This window comes from Fusarium falciforme, chromosome 8, assembly GCF_026873545.1.
Source record: "Fusarium falciforme chromosome 8, complete sequence".
Lineage (NCBI taxonomy): Eukaryota > Fungi > Ascomycota > Sordariomycetes > Hypocreales > Nectriaceae > Fusarium > Fusarium falciforme.
In genome coordinates this window covers 1,016,011-1,031,344 of record NC_070551.1, presented here as the reverse complement: position 1 = coordinate 1,031,344, position 15,334 = coordinate 1,016,011, and the positions used below count along the sequence as shown (strand labels likewise).

Below are 15,334 nucleotides of genomic sequence, written 5' to 3'. Positions count from 1 at the left end.
GAGACTCGAGTTATTGCATGGGAACAAGTTCGAACTGTTTGAGTCGTTTCCAACCAAATAGTTTTGCGATGAAGGCCTTGATAAAAGAAATCTCATGTTGTATAAGGCTGGATGAGGCAACTCACCCACATGGCGAGGGCTTCTAGTACTTCATGCCATACTGCCTTCTAGACTTGAAGTTTCTCATCAACCATGGTTGCCAACTTACCCTCCGCTCCCGGTCCAATGTAAAGATCGCACCACCTCCCTACTCTTTCAAACATATCCAGCCAAAATCTCCGCGCCCTGATACCGTGCTCCTCGCCAGGGTACGCCACAAACTCGCAGGGCAACCCGTGAGTCCTCAAGGCGCGACGGAAACCCTCGGCCTGTGAAAACGGGCAACGGACGTCCTTTTCTCCATGCAAGATCAGCATGGGAGGGGTCACGGGCTCTCCGCGCTGACGAGACTGCTTCACCGCGCCGGCCACCTCCCACAGCGCGCTGCCCTGGCGGTTCCTCGTGTCGTGACGGTCGAGCGTCCAAATGGAGTCTCCGCCGGCTAGTTCCCTCTCGTAGGTTGAGCCGAGATCTGACGTGATGGCAAGACTCTCGATATCGCAGACACCTGCTCCTGCGATGGTGGCGTTGAAGCGCCAGCCGAGGCCGTGCAGGCCATTTCGCACGCTGCACAGGTATGTGATCAGGCCGCCCTGGCTCCATCCGCCTACTATGAGCTTCTTGGGGTCCGCGAAGCCCTTCTTGATGGCGTTGTCTGTGATGGATATGACGTCGGCGTAGTCGTATTTCCCCTGGCCGCCCATGCTGTACGAGGCGAACTTCTCGCCACGACCAGTGGAACCGCGGTACTGCGGAAGAAGCACACCGTAACCCTTGGAGAGGGTGTATGGAGCCCATTGGTAGCAGGTCCCGTCGAAGGTCTTGCAGTCGCGAGATGTTGGTCCTCCGTGGATTATGACAAACGTCGGCAACGGCTCCACGGGCGTGCCATCCTCCGTCGCTTTGGAGGTCGGCGTCAAATACAGAGCGTCCAGTTCAACCTCTCCGTCTGCGGATTGACAGGTGAGTTCGCTACAGGAGCCAAATGATCGACTCTCGAGAGGCTTGCCATGATGGGAAAGCTTGAGGTCCTCCTTCCCCTCCTCAACGATGAAGACTTCATAAGGCGTATCGACGTCTGACAAGCCGGCAGCGAGGATCGGAGTGCCGGAATCTGGATTGACAAATACATCCCATGCCCAAATCTCCGTGTCCTTTTGGAAGAGGTCCTTCCCACCCAGCTCGCTGATGACATTGCTGAACCTGACGGCGCGATTCACCAAGAGTTTTCCGCCGGCCACAGCAATCCCTGCCGCATGGTCATGCTCGCCGCACGCGATCTTGACATGCTTGGGCTCGGCTGCCGCAGGATCAACAGTGTAAACAGCCGGGCCTCCTGTGTCCCTATTGTCAGGTGTTCCGGTGGTGAAGTAGATGGAGCCGTCGGGCGCCCAGGTTAGGTAGTTCAGCTCATTCGGCACCTTGCACAGATCCCTGACAGCACCGGTTTCCACGTTGACGATGGAGATGGTTGTGCCCGTCAGCATGGCCTCCTCGATGTTGGTGTTCGCGATGCTGAAAAAGGCCACACTCTTCCCGTCTGGACTCCAGGCAAGTTCAGCGATGTGCCGGTCACCTTCGACAAGAGTCTTGGTCTCGTGGGATGCCACATTGACAAGGCGCAGGCGAGCATGCTCCCACCGTTCTCCCCAGACATCTGGGCCAGACTCGTCCTTCTCCTCCTTCTCCTTGAGCTCTTCGGTCTTTTCATCAGGAGAAAGATAGGCGATGGTCTCCCCATTTGGAGAAAAGGCAAATGACTCAATATCCTGGGCGTTGTCGGCCGGGGTGATGGCAACAGCGTCACCACCGTCCAAACGAAGCATATAGATGGCCGAGCTCTCGCCCGGCTTCGCGCGATCGGAAACGAATGCTACCTGATTTCCACTGGGATGCCATTCTGGGTCGCCTTCTTGGGACTGACCCGAGGTCAGTTGGCGCGAAGAGCCTGGCTCTGTGGTCGAGGCCAGCCATAGCGTTGACACGCTATTCTTGCCTTTGCGAGGATCGGGTGCTGTCTTGTAAAGAACCTTTTCGCCTCCGGGGGAGAATTTGATGTACAAGGGGATCTCGAGATCGCAGATGGCCTCGGCCAGTTGTTTGTCGAACGCCGAGGCGTCTCCGGATGGTGCCATTTTTCGTAGGTGGGTATGGTTGAGAGTAAGGAATAGTTATCATAGGGGACCCTTCTCAACTAAATAATCCAAGTCTGATATGGTACAACAGCCATGAGTCATTATGAGTGCATGGGTATCAGATTATCCGACGCGTATTGCTTGCAGATCTTCCATGCAGTGCTGACCCGATGGTTAGTTGCCTGGCGTAACAGCTCGACTCATTGTTCAAGTTTCTCTGTTTTGTCCCATCGAGAACGAAACGCGCCTCTTACCCCACCTCGAGACTACGTCAGCGCAGTTTGGAACCCGAAACGACCAATCTTGCTTGCAGATGCAACGCAGAATGCATCCTAAAACGATCTGGCTTGGATTTCGCCTTGACAAGGGTGCCTGTCCCACTGGTTGCCTAAATCTGCATATGATAGTTGGTTACCAAGTCACTCTACCCTGCACCGATATGGTCTCTGTTTGGTGAGAATTCCAAGACAGTGGTTCTGCCGTCATAACCATGGTGTTGGTGAAGCTGCTTGCCCAATGTCGTCTTAAATTATCGTGGTCTCCAAAGAGAACGCTGCCCAGTAGTTCTTGAATTTAGGCGCCCGCCTGTCTAGTTTTGTATCTAAGGAATTGCATTGTGAGACCTCCATGTCTATTTGGGGGGAACACCTTTCACTTGACATCATTGTCTATTTCCAGTGTCCGTTTATCTAGGAGCTATAGCGACGCCCTATCCAACTCGAAACGAAACGGTCTTCTCTAGGGTTCTTTGTGCAATGTCGGTACCCCCGTAGAAACAAAGGCTCTGGATAATATTGCTCTGTACCGCACAGGCGCCCTTGTTGGGCCGAGCATCATCCTCATGTTTCGGTTCCTGGTCCCGAGCTGTAGGTGCCGTCGGACCGTTTCTGAGGCCCGAGTTGAACCCTAGAGCCATTTATAACAAAAGAGGCCACGTGTAATCTCGTTGTTCCATAGAATCTTGAGCTATTCTCTAGATACCAAGTCGCGAGTCTCGACAGAAGACAGTGAGCGGAATGAGCGACTGGATTCTATACCGGCCTTTGTTTCGGCGTTGGGGGCACTCGAGCGGTAAATGACAGAATGAACCATAGTAACGGTGAGATTTCCCCCTCAAACATTCGCAGGCCGCCCTTCATAATTAAGTTATAGTGTTCACCGAGTTCCCGTTTATGTCTTGTCCAGGAAGGCATGCGACCTCACCCACCAGCAGAAGGTTGACCGAACCCCCAGGACAAGGCATCAATAACCGTGAAGGGCAAATCAGTATCTTCCGAAATCGGGAATAGAGAATTGAAGATCGACGTCTGCTCATCCACTGGCTGGACTATTGGTAATATAAATAAGGGGGTTTATATTAGAAAAGTCTACTATAGTGCGCATATAATATATCTAGCCTATTCTTCTAGAAATATTTTAATAAATCTAGCTTACTAAAATAGTTTATCTCTAAGTTAACTATAATATTAATTAATATATTATTAAAGAGCTAAGTCCTCTTTAATTCTAAAAGTCCCTATTAGTCTAGAAGGTTAAATAGTAGAGAGAAATAAGATAAGTCTATATCTAGAAGGTAAACCTGTAAGAAATAAATATAAAAGGCTCTAAAGTTAAAGTTATTCTATCTTTAACCCTTGGAGTCCTAAAGAATAGCTATTTTAATTTTATAAAGTTAGGTTAAGGATCAATAAACTCTATTATATATAAGCCCCCGCGTTTTATCTTAGCACTTTTAACTTAAGCTAAAAACCTAGGTTAGTTACTTAGGGAATGCTCCCTAGGTTTCGCGGTTCTAACTTCTAACTACTTAGAAAGGGTTAAAAAAAGCTACTACTACTAGCTACTATATAACTATATCTTATATTTATGGGCTATATAAGGCTAATATAAAGAATATTTCTTTTCCTTTATTCTTAATATACCGCTCTAAGTAGAAAACACGCCTTCTAGCAGCGGTTTCTAATAGCTCTTTAAAACCTTATTACCTATTACATCTTAGCTATTTCGCTTCTATATAAAAATGCCTCTTTGTGTCTCAGAGTAAACGTGTCACGGCCCAAGAAACCTCCAGGCCACGTAACCAGAAGGATCCATATTATCACACCAATTAGGAACAGATCAGAATAGATCACGCCTTATAGGCCATAATCCACTCTAATCCAGCAAGTAAGATCATAATAACTTAGGCCCTATAAATTATAATCTATTATAATCTACCTTATTATATAAAATATATAAAATATACTTATTATATTTCTTTATATAATAGCTACTTTAGCTATTAATATAACTTAGTTATACTTAATACCTTTAAGTATATTACTAGATATAACTTATATCTATTATTACTTAGATTATACTTAGTACTCTTTATTAATATAAACCTAATATAATTAGTTTATCCCTTAGGAAATATATAATTATTATATATTAATAGCTCATATTTAGTAATATATTATATACTCTAAGTAATACTATTATTATAGCGCCTAATACTAGATCCCCTTTTACCTCTTATAGTAAACTACCTATTACCCCCTAATAAAAATAACTTATAATTAAGCTAAAAGAACTTAATATCTTAATAAATATAAATAATAATAATAAGAAATATATTATCTTAGCCTTATATAAAAATAAAATCTATAAACTTAGAAATAAATATAATTACTTAATTACTTAATATAATAACCTCTTAGATAATATATAAAATAATATTAAAATTACTTAGAAATAACTTATAAGTATAAAAATATTTATAAATAATATATAAAAATATTTTTATTAAGCTATAAAATAATAATAATAATAATATTAATAAATAATTAATAAATACTAAAACTAAATTAATTAACTTATTATACTTTAAGCCTAATAAAATAACTTAATATAATAATAAATCTATAATCTTAATAACTTAATATTTAAGTATAATATTATTAATATTACTTATAAAGATATTAATAAGATTATTAAGCTTAAAGACTTAGAGCTATTTAATAAATAAGCTATTTATATTAGGATATTCCTTATATCCCTTAGGGTATATTAATAATATTTCCTTATTAAGATAATTAATATAAAAAGTAAGGTCTTATATATTAATAAATGCCTTATAGGTAATATATTTACTTAGTTTAAGCCTAAGCTATATAACTTTCTTAGAAATAAACCTACTAAGGAAATATAATTCTTTTTTATTAAATATAAAAACTTTAAGGATATAATTAAATATAATTTTAAAATTATTAATAAAGAATAATAAGTTATATAAAAACTTAAAAACTTATAATAAATAAAGGCTATTTTAACTTATATAGCTAAGTTTATATAAATTACCTTATTTCTTAATTAAGAAATAAGCGCTTTTTAGATTATATTTTATAAAAAACTTAAAGATAAAATTAAAAATAAACTCTATAAAATAAAAAAACCTAATAACCTTTAAGATTATATTAATATAGCTATTAAGATTAATAACTAATAATTTAAATAATATATAAAAAAATCTAATAAGGGATAAATCTAAGGTAATAAGAATAATATTAATTAATCTTAAAAAAAAAATAAGCTAAAAATAATATATCTTATAAGACTTATATAGGACTTATAAAACTTAAAATAATTTAAAAAGATAATAAAGATATTAAATATTATTATTATTATAAGAAGGGCTATAAGGCTAATAAATATTAAAAGAAATAATAAGATATTAAAAAAGGATATTATTAATTAAAGCTATAATAAAATCTCTTAAAAAGTAAAAAATACTTAAATATAACTAACTAAGATAATAACCCCTAGATAATTATTTATATTACTAAAATACTAAAAATAATATAAAAAGGATATAATAAAATAAGACTTTAACTTAGAGAAGTTATTATACCTTACTAAGCTACTTACTTAATAGAGAAATAAGCTATTAATAACTATATAATTAATAATATTATAAAGAAATAATTCTATAAATTAATTAAACCCCTAAAGGTCTATTAATTATACCTTATTAACCTAGATATATAAAACCCTTTATTAAAATTAAATAATAAAAAGAAAAACCCTATTAATAAATAATAAATAATTACTACTATTTAGGTAAATAGATATTATAAACCTATTAATTATAATTAATATTCCGCGGGAGTATAAATATAATAAAAATAAAATGCTATATAAATCTATAAATAATAATATAACTAATATATAGCGCTTTAAAAAAATAAATATAAGGTATTAATCTATAAAGGGACTAATAAATACTATTAGCTTAGTATAGCTACTTAATATATCTAACTAGCTAGAAAATAATAAAATATAAATAATATAGAGGATATTTATATATAGGTATACTATAAGGAAATAGCGCTAAACCTAAGATAGCCTAAACCCTATTATAACCCATAGGATAACCTATATATAATATCTATATACTTATAATATAAAAAAATCTCTTAGGTATTATATAAAAACTACTACTATAGCATATATATCGCAAATAAATAATAAAATAACTATTTTCTAATTTAATTATCCTAACTTAATATTAAACCCTACCTAGCCTATAAAACCTTTTAATATAAGGTAAAAAAATAATATAAAGGACTTAATATTACTATATTATACTTTTATCCCTTAAAGGAAAAAGCTATTAGCCTAGAGTAATAGATTATTATTATTATATAATAAACTATAATAAAGTAAAAGGAAATACTAGATAAAAGCTATCTTAATATAGAAATAACCTTTTACTATAAAGAAATATACCTATAATATAAATAATAAGTATTAGCTATATATAATTAGCTAGAATATATAATAAAAAAAGGATTTAATTTCTTAATCTACTAAGGAAATACTATTAATAAAGAATAATATAAAGGTATTTAATTATACCTTAGAAAAGATTATAAACTTATAGATAAGGTCTTATAAGAATATATTAAATATATCTAATATAGAGACCTTAATAAGGTTTACTTAGAAACCTAATAGCTAGACTATAATTATAATAATAATAAGGCTATAAAATAAAGCTATTAGAAATAAATTAATAGCTAAATAGATAATTATAACTATAAAGCCTATATAAATAGTAAATATAAGTTTAATTATTTTAGCTATATAATATTAAAAAACTAGATAGCTTATCTAATATAGGGCAATAAATAAATAAATAAAAATAAGAATTACCTTAAAAGGCTCTTTACTTTATAAATAAAGTATATAGGTAATACTACTTAGAACTAAAAGTATAAATTAAAAGAGAATAATTAAATACTTTAGTAAATAATAAAGCTAAGTAAAATTACTTTAACCTAATAATAGTAAATAACCTTAAGCTACTATAAAGGTATAAATAAATACCTTATTTAATTATTAACTTAGAAGGAACCTCTTTTAATTATAATAATAATATTATTAATAATAAGATTAATTACCTTAAAGTTTTTATTAAAGGAAAGAACTAAGAGATATTATTTAATATTATATTAAATAAGTAATATAATCTTATACTTAGGTACTTATAATTATAATAATTTAATTTATATTTTAATTAAAAAACTAGCTAGGTATTTTTTTTTAATAATAAGGTATTTTTTATAATAAATAATAACTTAGATAAGAGATCTTAAATTTTTATTAAAGATACTAGAGAAGTTAAATAGAGGTAAATATAAGATATCTCTTTACCTAAAGGGATATAATATAAATATTATAATAAATAGAAATAATAAAACTAATAAATAATTATATATATTATATAATAATTTTATAAATTAAAAAAAAACCTTAAGTAAGCTAAGAAGATACTAAAAGAAGAATAACTTAAGAATATTTTACTATAGTATTATATCTATAAGAAACTCTTTATAAAAAAACTTAAAATAAGTCTATTAGAATATATATATTATAACTTTAAAATTAAGTTTATAAATAAAAAGTAACCTAGCTTTAATAAATTTTACTTACTTAATAAAATATAACTACTAGTATTAAAGAAATATATTAAAGATATATTATAAAAAAGATATATTAAGAAAAGTAAGTTATTTATTAAATACCTTATTATATTTATTTTAAAAAAAAATAAAAAGTTTTAGCTCTATATTAATTTTAAAATACTTAATGCTATTATAATTAAAAATTATATATTACTACCCCTTATTAATAAGTTAAAAGATTAACTTTTTAAGATAAAATACTTTATAATATTTAACCTTAAAAGAGCTTATAATCTTATCTAGATTAAAAAAAAATATAAATAGAAAACTATTTTTTATATTAAGTATAAACTATTTAAATACCTTATTATACCTTTTAGACTTATTAATATATCTATTATATTTTAATAAATAATTAATAATATACTATAAAAATATCTAGATATATTTATTATATATTACTTAAATAATATTTTTATTTTCTCTAAAATAAAAAAAAAATATATAAAATATATCTATAAGGTATTATAAATACTATAAGATATTAAGTTATTAATAAAACCTAAGAAAAATAAATTTTATATTTTAGAAATAAAATTCCTTAGATATATTATCTTATATAATAAGATATATATAAACCCTAAAAAGGCCTTAATAATTAGGGATTAAAAAGAATTAATAAATATTAAGGAAATATAAGCCTTTCTTAGCTTTATTAATTATTAATATAGATTCCTCTAATAATTTAAGAAGATTATTATATTATTAATTAATTTTATAAAGAAAAATAAAATATTTATATTTAAGGATAAAATAAAAAAAGCCTTTAATATAATTAAAAAATTTATTCTAAGTAAACTAATACTTAAGATATTTAATTTATCTTAATAAATTAAACTTAAAATAAATACCTTAGACTTTATATTAAATACCTAGATTAAATAATAAAATAATAAAAGACTTTTATACCTTATTATATTTTATTTCTATAAGTTATATAAAATAGAACTTAATTACCTTATCTATAATAAAGAATTCCTTATAATAATTAATACCTTTAAGGAATTTTAATATTATTTCTTTAGAAATAAATACTAAATTAAGGTATATATAAATTATAAGAATATTACTTATTTTATAAAAACTTAAGAACTTAGTAAATAATAACTATAATATATTAAATATCTTTTAGAATTTAATTATATTATTATTTATATTAAAGGAATAAAAAATAATAAGATAGATATTATTAATTAATAACCTAACCTAGATATTAAAAAGATTAAAATAAAAAAATAATTCTTATAGTTTATATAAAAAAAATACTTAAAGTAATAAATAATTACTTATACTAAGTAATAAATATTATTATATTACTTAATAAATAAATAAAAAAATAAGATTATTACTAATAATACCCCTAGAGAACTTAAGAGACTTATAATTAAATAAGTAGACTAAGTAAGAAGCTAATAAGGAATAATTATATATTAGAAATATATTTTTATATCTTAGAAATATATAAAAGAATTTATTAAATATTACTATTAGATAATAAAATATAATAAAAAACTTAATAATAGAGATTTTTAGGAAATAATATATTAATATTTTTATTAAGAAAACCTTAATATAAGACCTAAAAGCTATTATAATTATAAAATATATTATAATAATATATAGCTAGGAAATAAGGACTTATTAAAATTATATAAATATAACTAAGTTATAGAAATATCTTATATTATTATTAGAAATACTTATATAATAAAATAAAGTAATTTATTCTTAAAGTAAATCTAAGAATATAATATATAACTCTTAGATAATAAGAAAACTAATAAATAATAAGTCTTAGATAAATTATATTATAAACTTATATATAAAATATATTATTATTTATTATATAGATATTAAGGAATTAATAAAACCTTAAAATAAATTAAAATAATATTTATTTTTCCTAATATAAAGAAAATTATCTTAATAATTATTAAATAATATAACCTTTATATAAAAACTAAGATATAATATTATAAACCTTATAAAAAACTATAACTATTCCTAATTATAAAATAACTATAAGACTTAATTATTATAGATTTTATTACTAAATTACTACTATTAGAAGAATTAATTACTAGAAACTTTTATAATAATATTTTTATTATTATAAATATATTTATAAAATTTTCTTATTTTATACCCTATAGAGAATTAATAATAACTAAAGAATTTACTTATCTTTTTTATTTTTATATTATTAAGATATATAGTATATTACTTAAGATTATTATAAATTAAGGATTATTATTTATTTTAAAATTTTAATAAGGCCTTATAGGATACTTAGGGATTAACTATAAGCTCTTTATTATATATTATAAAGAAATAAATAAATAAACTAAATATATAAATTAAATATTAAAATAATAGCTTTAATATTATATTAACTATAAATAAACTAATTAAGTTAAAAAGCTATTAGCTATATAGCTAGCCTATAATATAGCTATAAATAAAAGTATAAAGATTATATTAGCTTATATTAATTTTAGATTTATATTAAATATATATTAATAAATATAAAATATTATTATTAACCCTAAAGTAATCCTTACTAGTAATTAACTAAAAAACCTATATAAAAAAATAAAAATAAAACTAGAATTTATTAAAAATAAGATAATAAACTATATTAATAAGAAAAAAATTAAGGGATTAATTTTCTTAGAGAGAGATATAATTTATTTTATAATAAAAAATATTAAAATAAAATAATAAAATAAAAAACTTAATTATAAATATATTAGACCTTATAAAATTAAATAAAAAATCTTAAAAAATAACTATAAATTAGACTTATTACTAAAAGTTAAGTTTTATTTAATTATTTATATTTTATTACTTAAATTAATAAAAAATATTATTTAAATTAAAATTAGAAATAAACTAGAAACTAAAGTTAATAAACTAGAAGAATATATTATAAGAGCTATTCTTAATATAAATAAAATTAATAATATAATAATATATTTTATTAAATAAAAGAATTACCCTAACTCTAAAAATATATAAAAACCCCTAAAATATCTTATTAATATATAATACCTTCTAAAAGACTTTTATTAATAATATTAGAAGGGGAAATAAACTTAAGACTAATAGCACTTTAGTTAATAATATCTATAATACCTATAGACTATATAGTAATTATAGCCTCTAACTCTGCCTTCTTAGTTACCTCTAGCTTATCTAAGAAATAAAGTCCCTAGATAATTATCTTAATACCCTTAGTATATAACTAATATTTCTAGTAATAAAGCTAGGTTAAATAAGCTAAAACCTTATTTACCCTCGCTTAAGCTTCTTATATCTCCTGCTATAAATATAAAAAATCCTCTTTAATATACTCTTTCTTAGAATCTAGATAATTAGACTCTTAGTAAATATAATTTACTTAGGAAATTATTAATAATAAAAACCCTATAAGTAGGAATATATAAATAGGCACTAAAGATATTTGCTAATATATTATATAAAAGGCTATAATAAGTATATTCTCTATAGTGATTTAATTTCTTAGGTAAGGCTATATAATAAAAGCTATAAGAATAATAAAATAAGCAAGGCATAATTATAAATCTAAAATAATTAATAATATTACCTAGTTTAATAATAGCTAATTACTTTTTAGAAAGAGAAGGATAATTAGATATATTAATAAAAGATTTTTATAGGTTAAAGATTAATATATATACGCGAAATAACTAAGGTTATAGATATAGCCTTAGGGATAAAACTAATAAAGAGAAGATATTATATTATAGCCTAAGAAACCTCTAGGCTATATGACTAGAAGGATCTATATTATCGCACTAATTAGGAATAGATTAAAATAGATTATGCCTTATAGGCTATAATCCCCTTTAATCTAGCAAGTAAGATTATAATAGCTTAGGCCCTATAAGTTATAATCTATTATAATCTGCCTTATTGCATAAAGTATATAAAATATACTTATTATACTTCTTTATATAGTAGCTACCTTAGCTATTAATATAACTTAGTTATACTTAATACCTTTGAGTATATTACTGGATATAACTTATACCCGCTATTGCTTAGACTACGCCTAGCACTCTCTACTAATATAAACCTAGCATAACTGGTTTATCCCTTGGGAAACACATGATCGTCATAAAACGCCTCTCCTTTAAGAGGACCGCTCTGCTAGTAGCGGCCTCTCTTTCACTAAGACTTAAGAATATTCTTACCCTATATTACTCCCCTATTCTACCTGCCTATATCTGCTCCCCAGTATCTACCATATATAAATAGACCCTATATATGCTCTATCCTTATAACCCACTCCAGTCAATCCGCCTCCCTATCTATCTCTATACCTCCTATTGCTTAGTTCTCTCCTTATTGAAATTACCCCTTTCTCTTTAAAACCTAAGCCTAAAAAATAATTTCTCTACCTCCTCTAGCGATAATATATATATATATATAAGCAATAATTAATACTATAATACCCTGGTATTAATATCCCCTTATCTAAGATCTCTACTAGCTACCCTATACCTCGTCTTTTTCCTACTTAGTATATACTTCTTATAGAAGAAAGCTGTAATAATTATATATACTCCTAAGGGATAAACGAGTCATGCTGGGTTTATATTAGTAAAAAGACTAATTGCGCTATGCTTAAATAAGAGGGATATTATATCTAATAATATACTTAAAGGTATTAAGTATAACTAAGTTATATTAATAGCTAATATAGCTATTATATAAGAGAATATAATAAATATATTTTATGTATTTTAGTATTAAATTAAATTATAAAAACTACCTAGTAATCTTATTTATTTAAAATACTTAAATTATAATATAGTCTTAGTAACTTATACTTAATTAGTTAATCTAGGGTCTATTTATATTATATATTATTAACCTTTCTTAAGGCTATAATACATGGTTTTCTTTTTATTTGTTTTAGCCTGAAGGCTATATTTATAGCCTATTATTAGTAAGTAATTAATTTAATTTCTTAAAAACTCTTATTAATAAGATATTAGGTTATATTTCCAAGTTATAAAAATCTATATACTGCTTTATCTTAGTTTTTTATTTTAATATTAATATAATAATTATATATTTATAAAGGGATTAATCTTAATAGCTATATTAATATAGTCTTATAAGTTATTAAGCTTCCCTATTTTATAGAGTTTATTTTTTATCTTATTTTTAGGTCTTTTATAAAATATAATTTAAAGGGCACTTATTCCCTAATTAAGAAATAAAATAATTTATATAAATTTAACTATATAAGTTAAGGTAGCTTTAATTTATTATAAGTTTTTAAGTTTCTATATAGCCTAGTATTCCATATTAATAATTCTAAAGTTCTTTTATATAGCTTCTTTAAATTATTTATATTTCTTAAATAAGAGCTAGGTTTCTTTAGAGGCTTTTTCTCTAAGGTAATTATATAGCTTAGGCTTACACTAAGTAAGTATATTTCTTATAATGCATTAACTAATATATAGGACCTTACTTTTAGCGCTAATTATTTAGTTTAAGAAATACTATTAATATACCTTAAGGGATATTAAGAAAGGCCTAACTTAATAAGTTTATTTATTAAATACTTCTAGATCCTTTAGTTTTAAAATTTTATTAATATCTTATTAAGTAATATTAATAATATAATACCTTATTATAAGGTTATTAATTGTAACGGTGCACCTTAGCCGTCACGCCACAGGGCAAAAGATTGGGCTATAATCGCTATTGTAGCAATTACAGAAGGTGCTTCAACTGCCTATAGAGCCTGTCGCTTACAGGGGGACCAAGCCTGTAATATTAATATCCTCGGTTTATTATTTAGCTAAGTTATTTTACTATTCTTAGAGCTATATAAGGTGATTAATTTATTCTTATTAGTTATTAATAGTCTATTAGTATTATTATTATTATTATTCTATAGTCTACTAGAAGTATTCTTATATATTATTTATAGTATTTTTTATTACTACGAGATAGTCTTAGGTAATCCTAGTATTATTATATATACTATCTAAGAGACTATTATATTAAGTAGTAAGGTAATTATATTTATATTTACGTTTATAGATTTTATTTATATCTAATATAAAGATATTTTTTCTCTTTTAATTATTATTAATATTTATTAAGATATTTAGGTTTTTTTATATTATTATATATAATCTTAATTAAGTAATAATAAGTAGTTTACTATAGGTAATAAGAAATACTTTAGTATTAGGTGCTATAATATTAATATTACTTAAAATATATAATATATTACTAAATAAGAGTTATTAATATATAATAATTATATATTTCCTAAGGGATAAATTAATTATACTAGGTATATATTAGCAAAGAGCGCGAGGTATAATCTAAGTAATAAGGGTAATTATATCTAATAATATACTTAAGGGTACTAAGTATAACTAAGTTATATTAATAGCTAAAGTAGCTATTATATAAGAAAGTATAATATATATATTTTATATACTTTATAACTCACTAAGGCCTAGGTAAATAATCTATAATTACTTATAGTCCTTATAGTATGTTATATATAATAACTTATAGTTATAGGAGTAAGTAAGTTAATATTACCCTAGATTAGTTAGGTATAGTAGGGCGGTGTCCTGCCTATTTGAGCCTGATTTAACCAGGTCGTAATGACTAAGGGGTTTAATATTATACCTTATTTATTATATTTTTAGATTAAGAAAGTCTCTTAGATAATAGCCGGTTTTACTTATTACTAGAAATGTATTTATTATAGTTAATCTTATAATAATATTAATATATTATTTTTTTATACATTATATCTTTTATTAATTAAAATATATTTAATTAATTCCCTAGGGTCTTAGGTATTAAAAACCTTAATACTTAGTATAAGGTAAATATAAATATTAAAAAGGCTAAAAATAAGTTATAAGAAACCCTAGCGTATTTAGCTTATTTAAAACAGTAATATTATTTCTTTTATAAATAAGATTCTTAGCTTTTCTCTTATAAAATATATAAGTTAGATAAAGAATATAAGGTTTATTCCTAGGAAGAGATACTTATTACTAAGTAATAAGTAATAAGTAACTTTTA

At 26.9% G+C, this 15,334-nt stretch overlaps 1 protein-coding gene across 1 annotated transcript; it reads right to left on the bottom strand.

Annotated features, from left to right (window-relative positions):
• Positions 1 to 167: 167 nt before the first annotated feature.
• NCS54_01014500 (Dipeptidyl-peptidase V) lies at positions 168 to 2,234 on the bottom strand (the record flags this gene model as incomplete). Its single annotated transcript, XM_053155465.1, has 1 exon — positions 168 to 2,234. The coding sequence occupies one exon, from the start codon at positions 2,232 to 2,234 to the stop codon at positions 168 to 170; it is 2,067 nt and encodes a 688-aa protein (XP_053011440.1).
• Between the last annotated feature and the right edge of the window lie 13,100 nt (positions 2,235 to 15,334).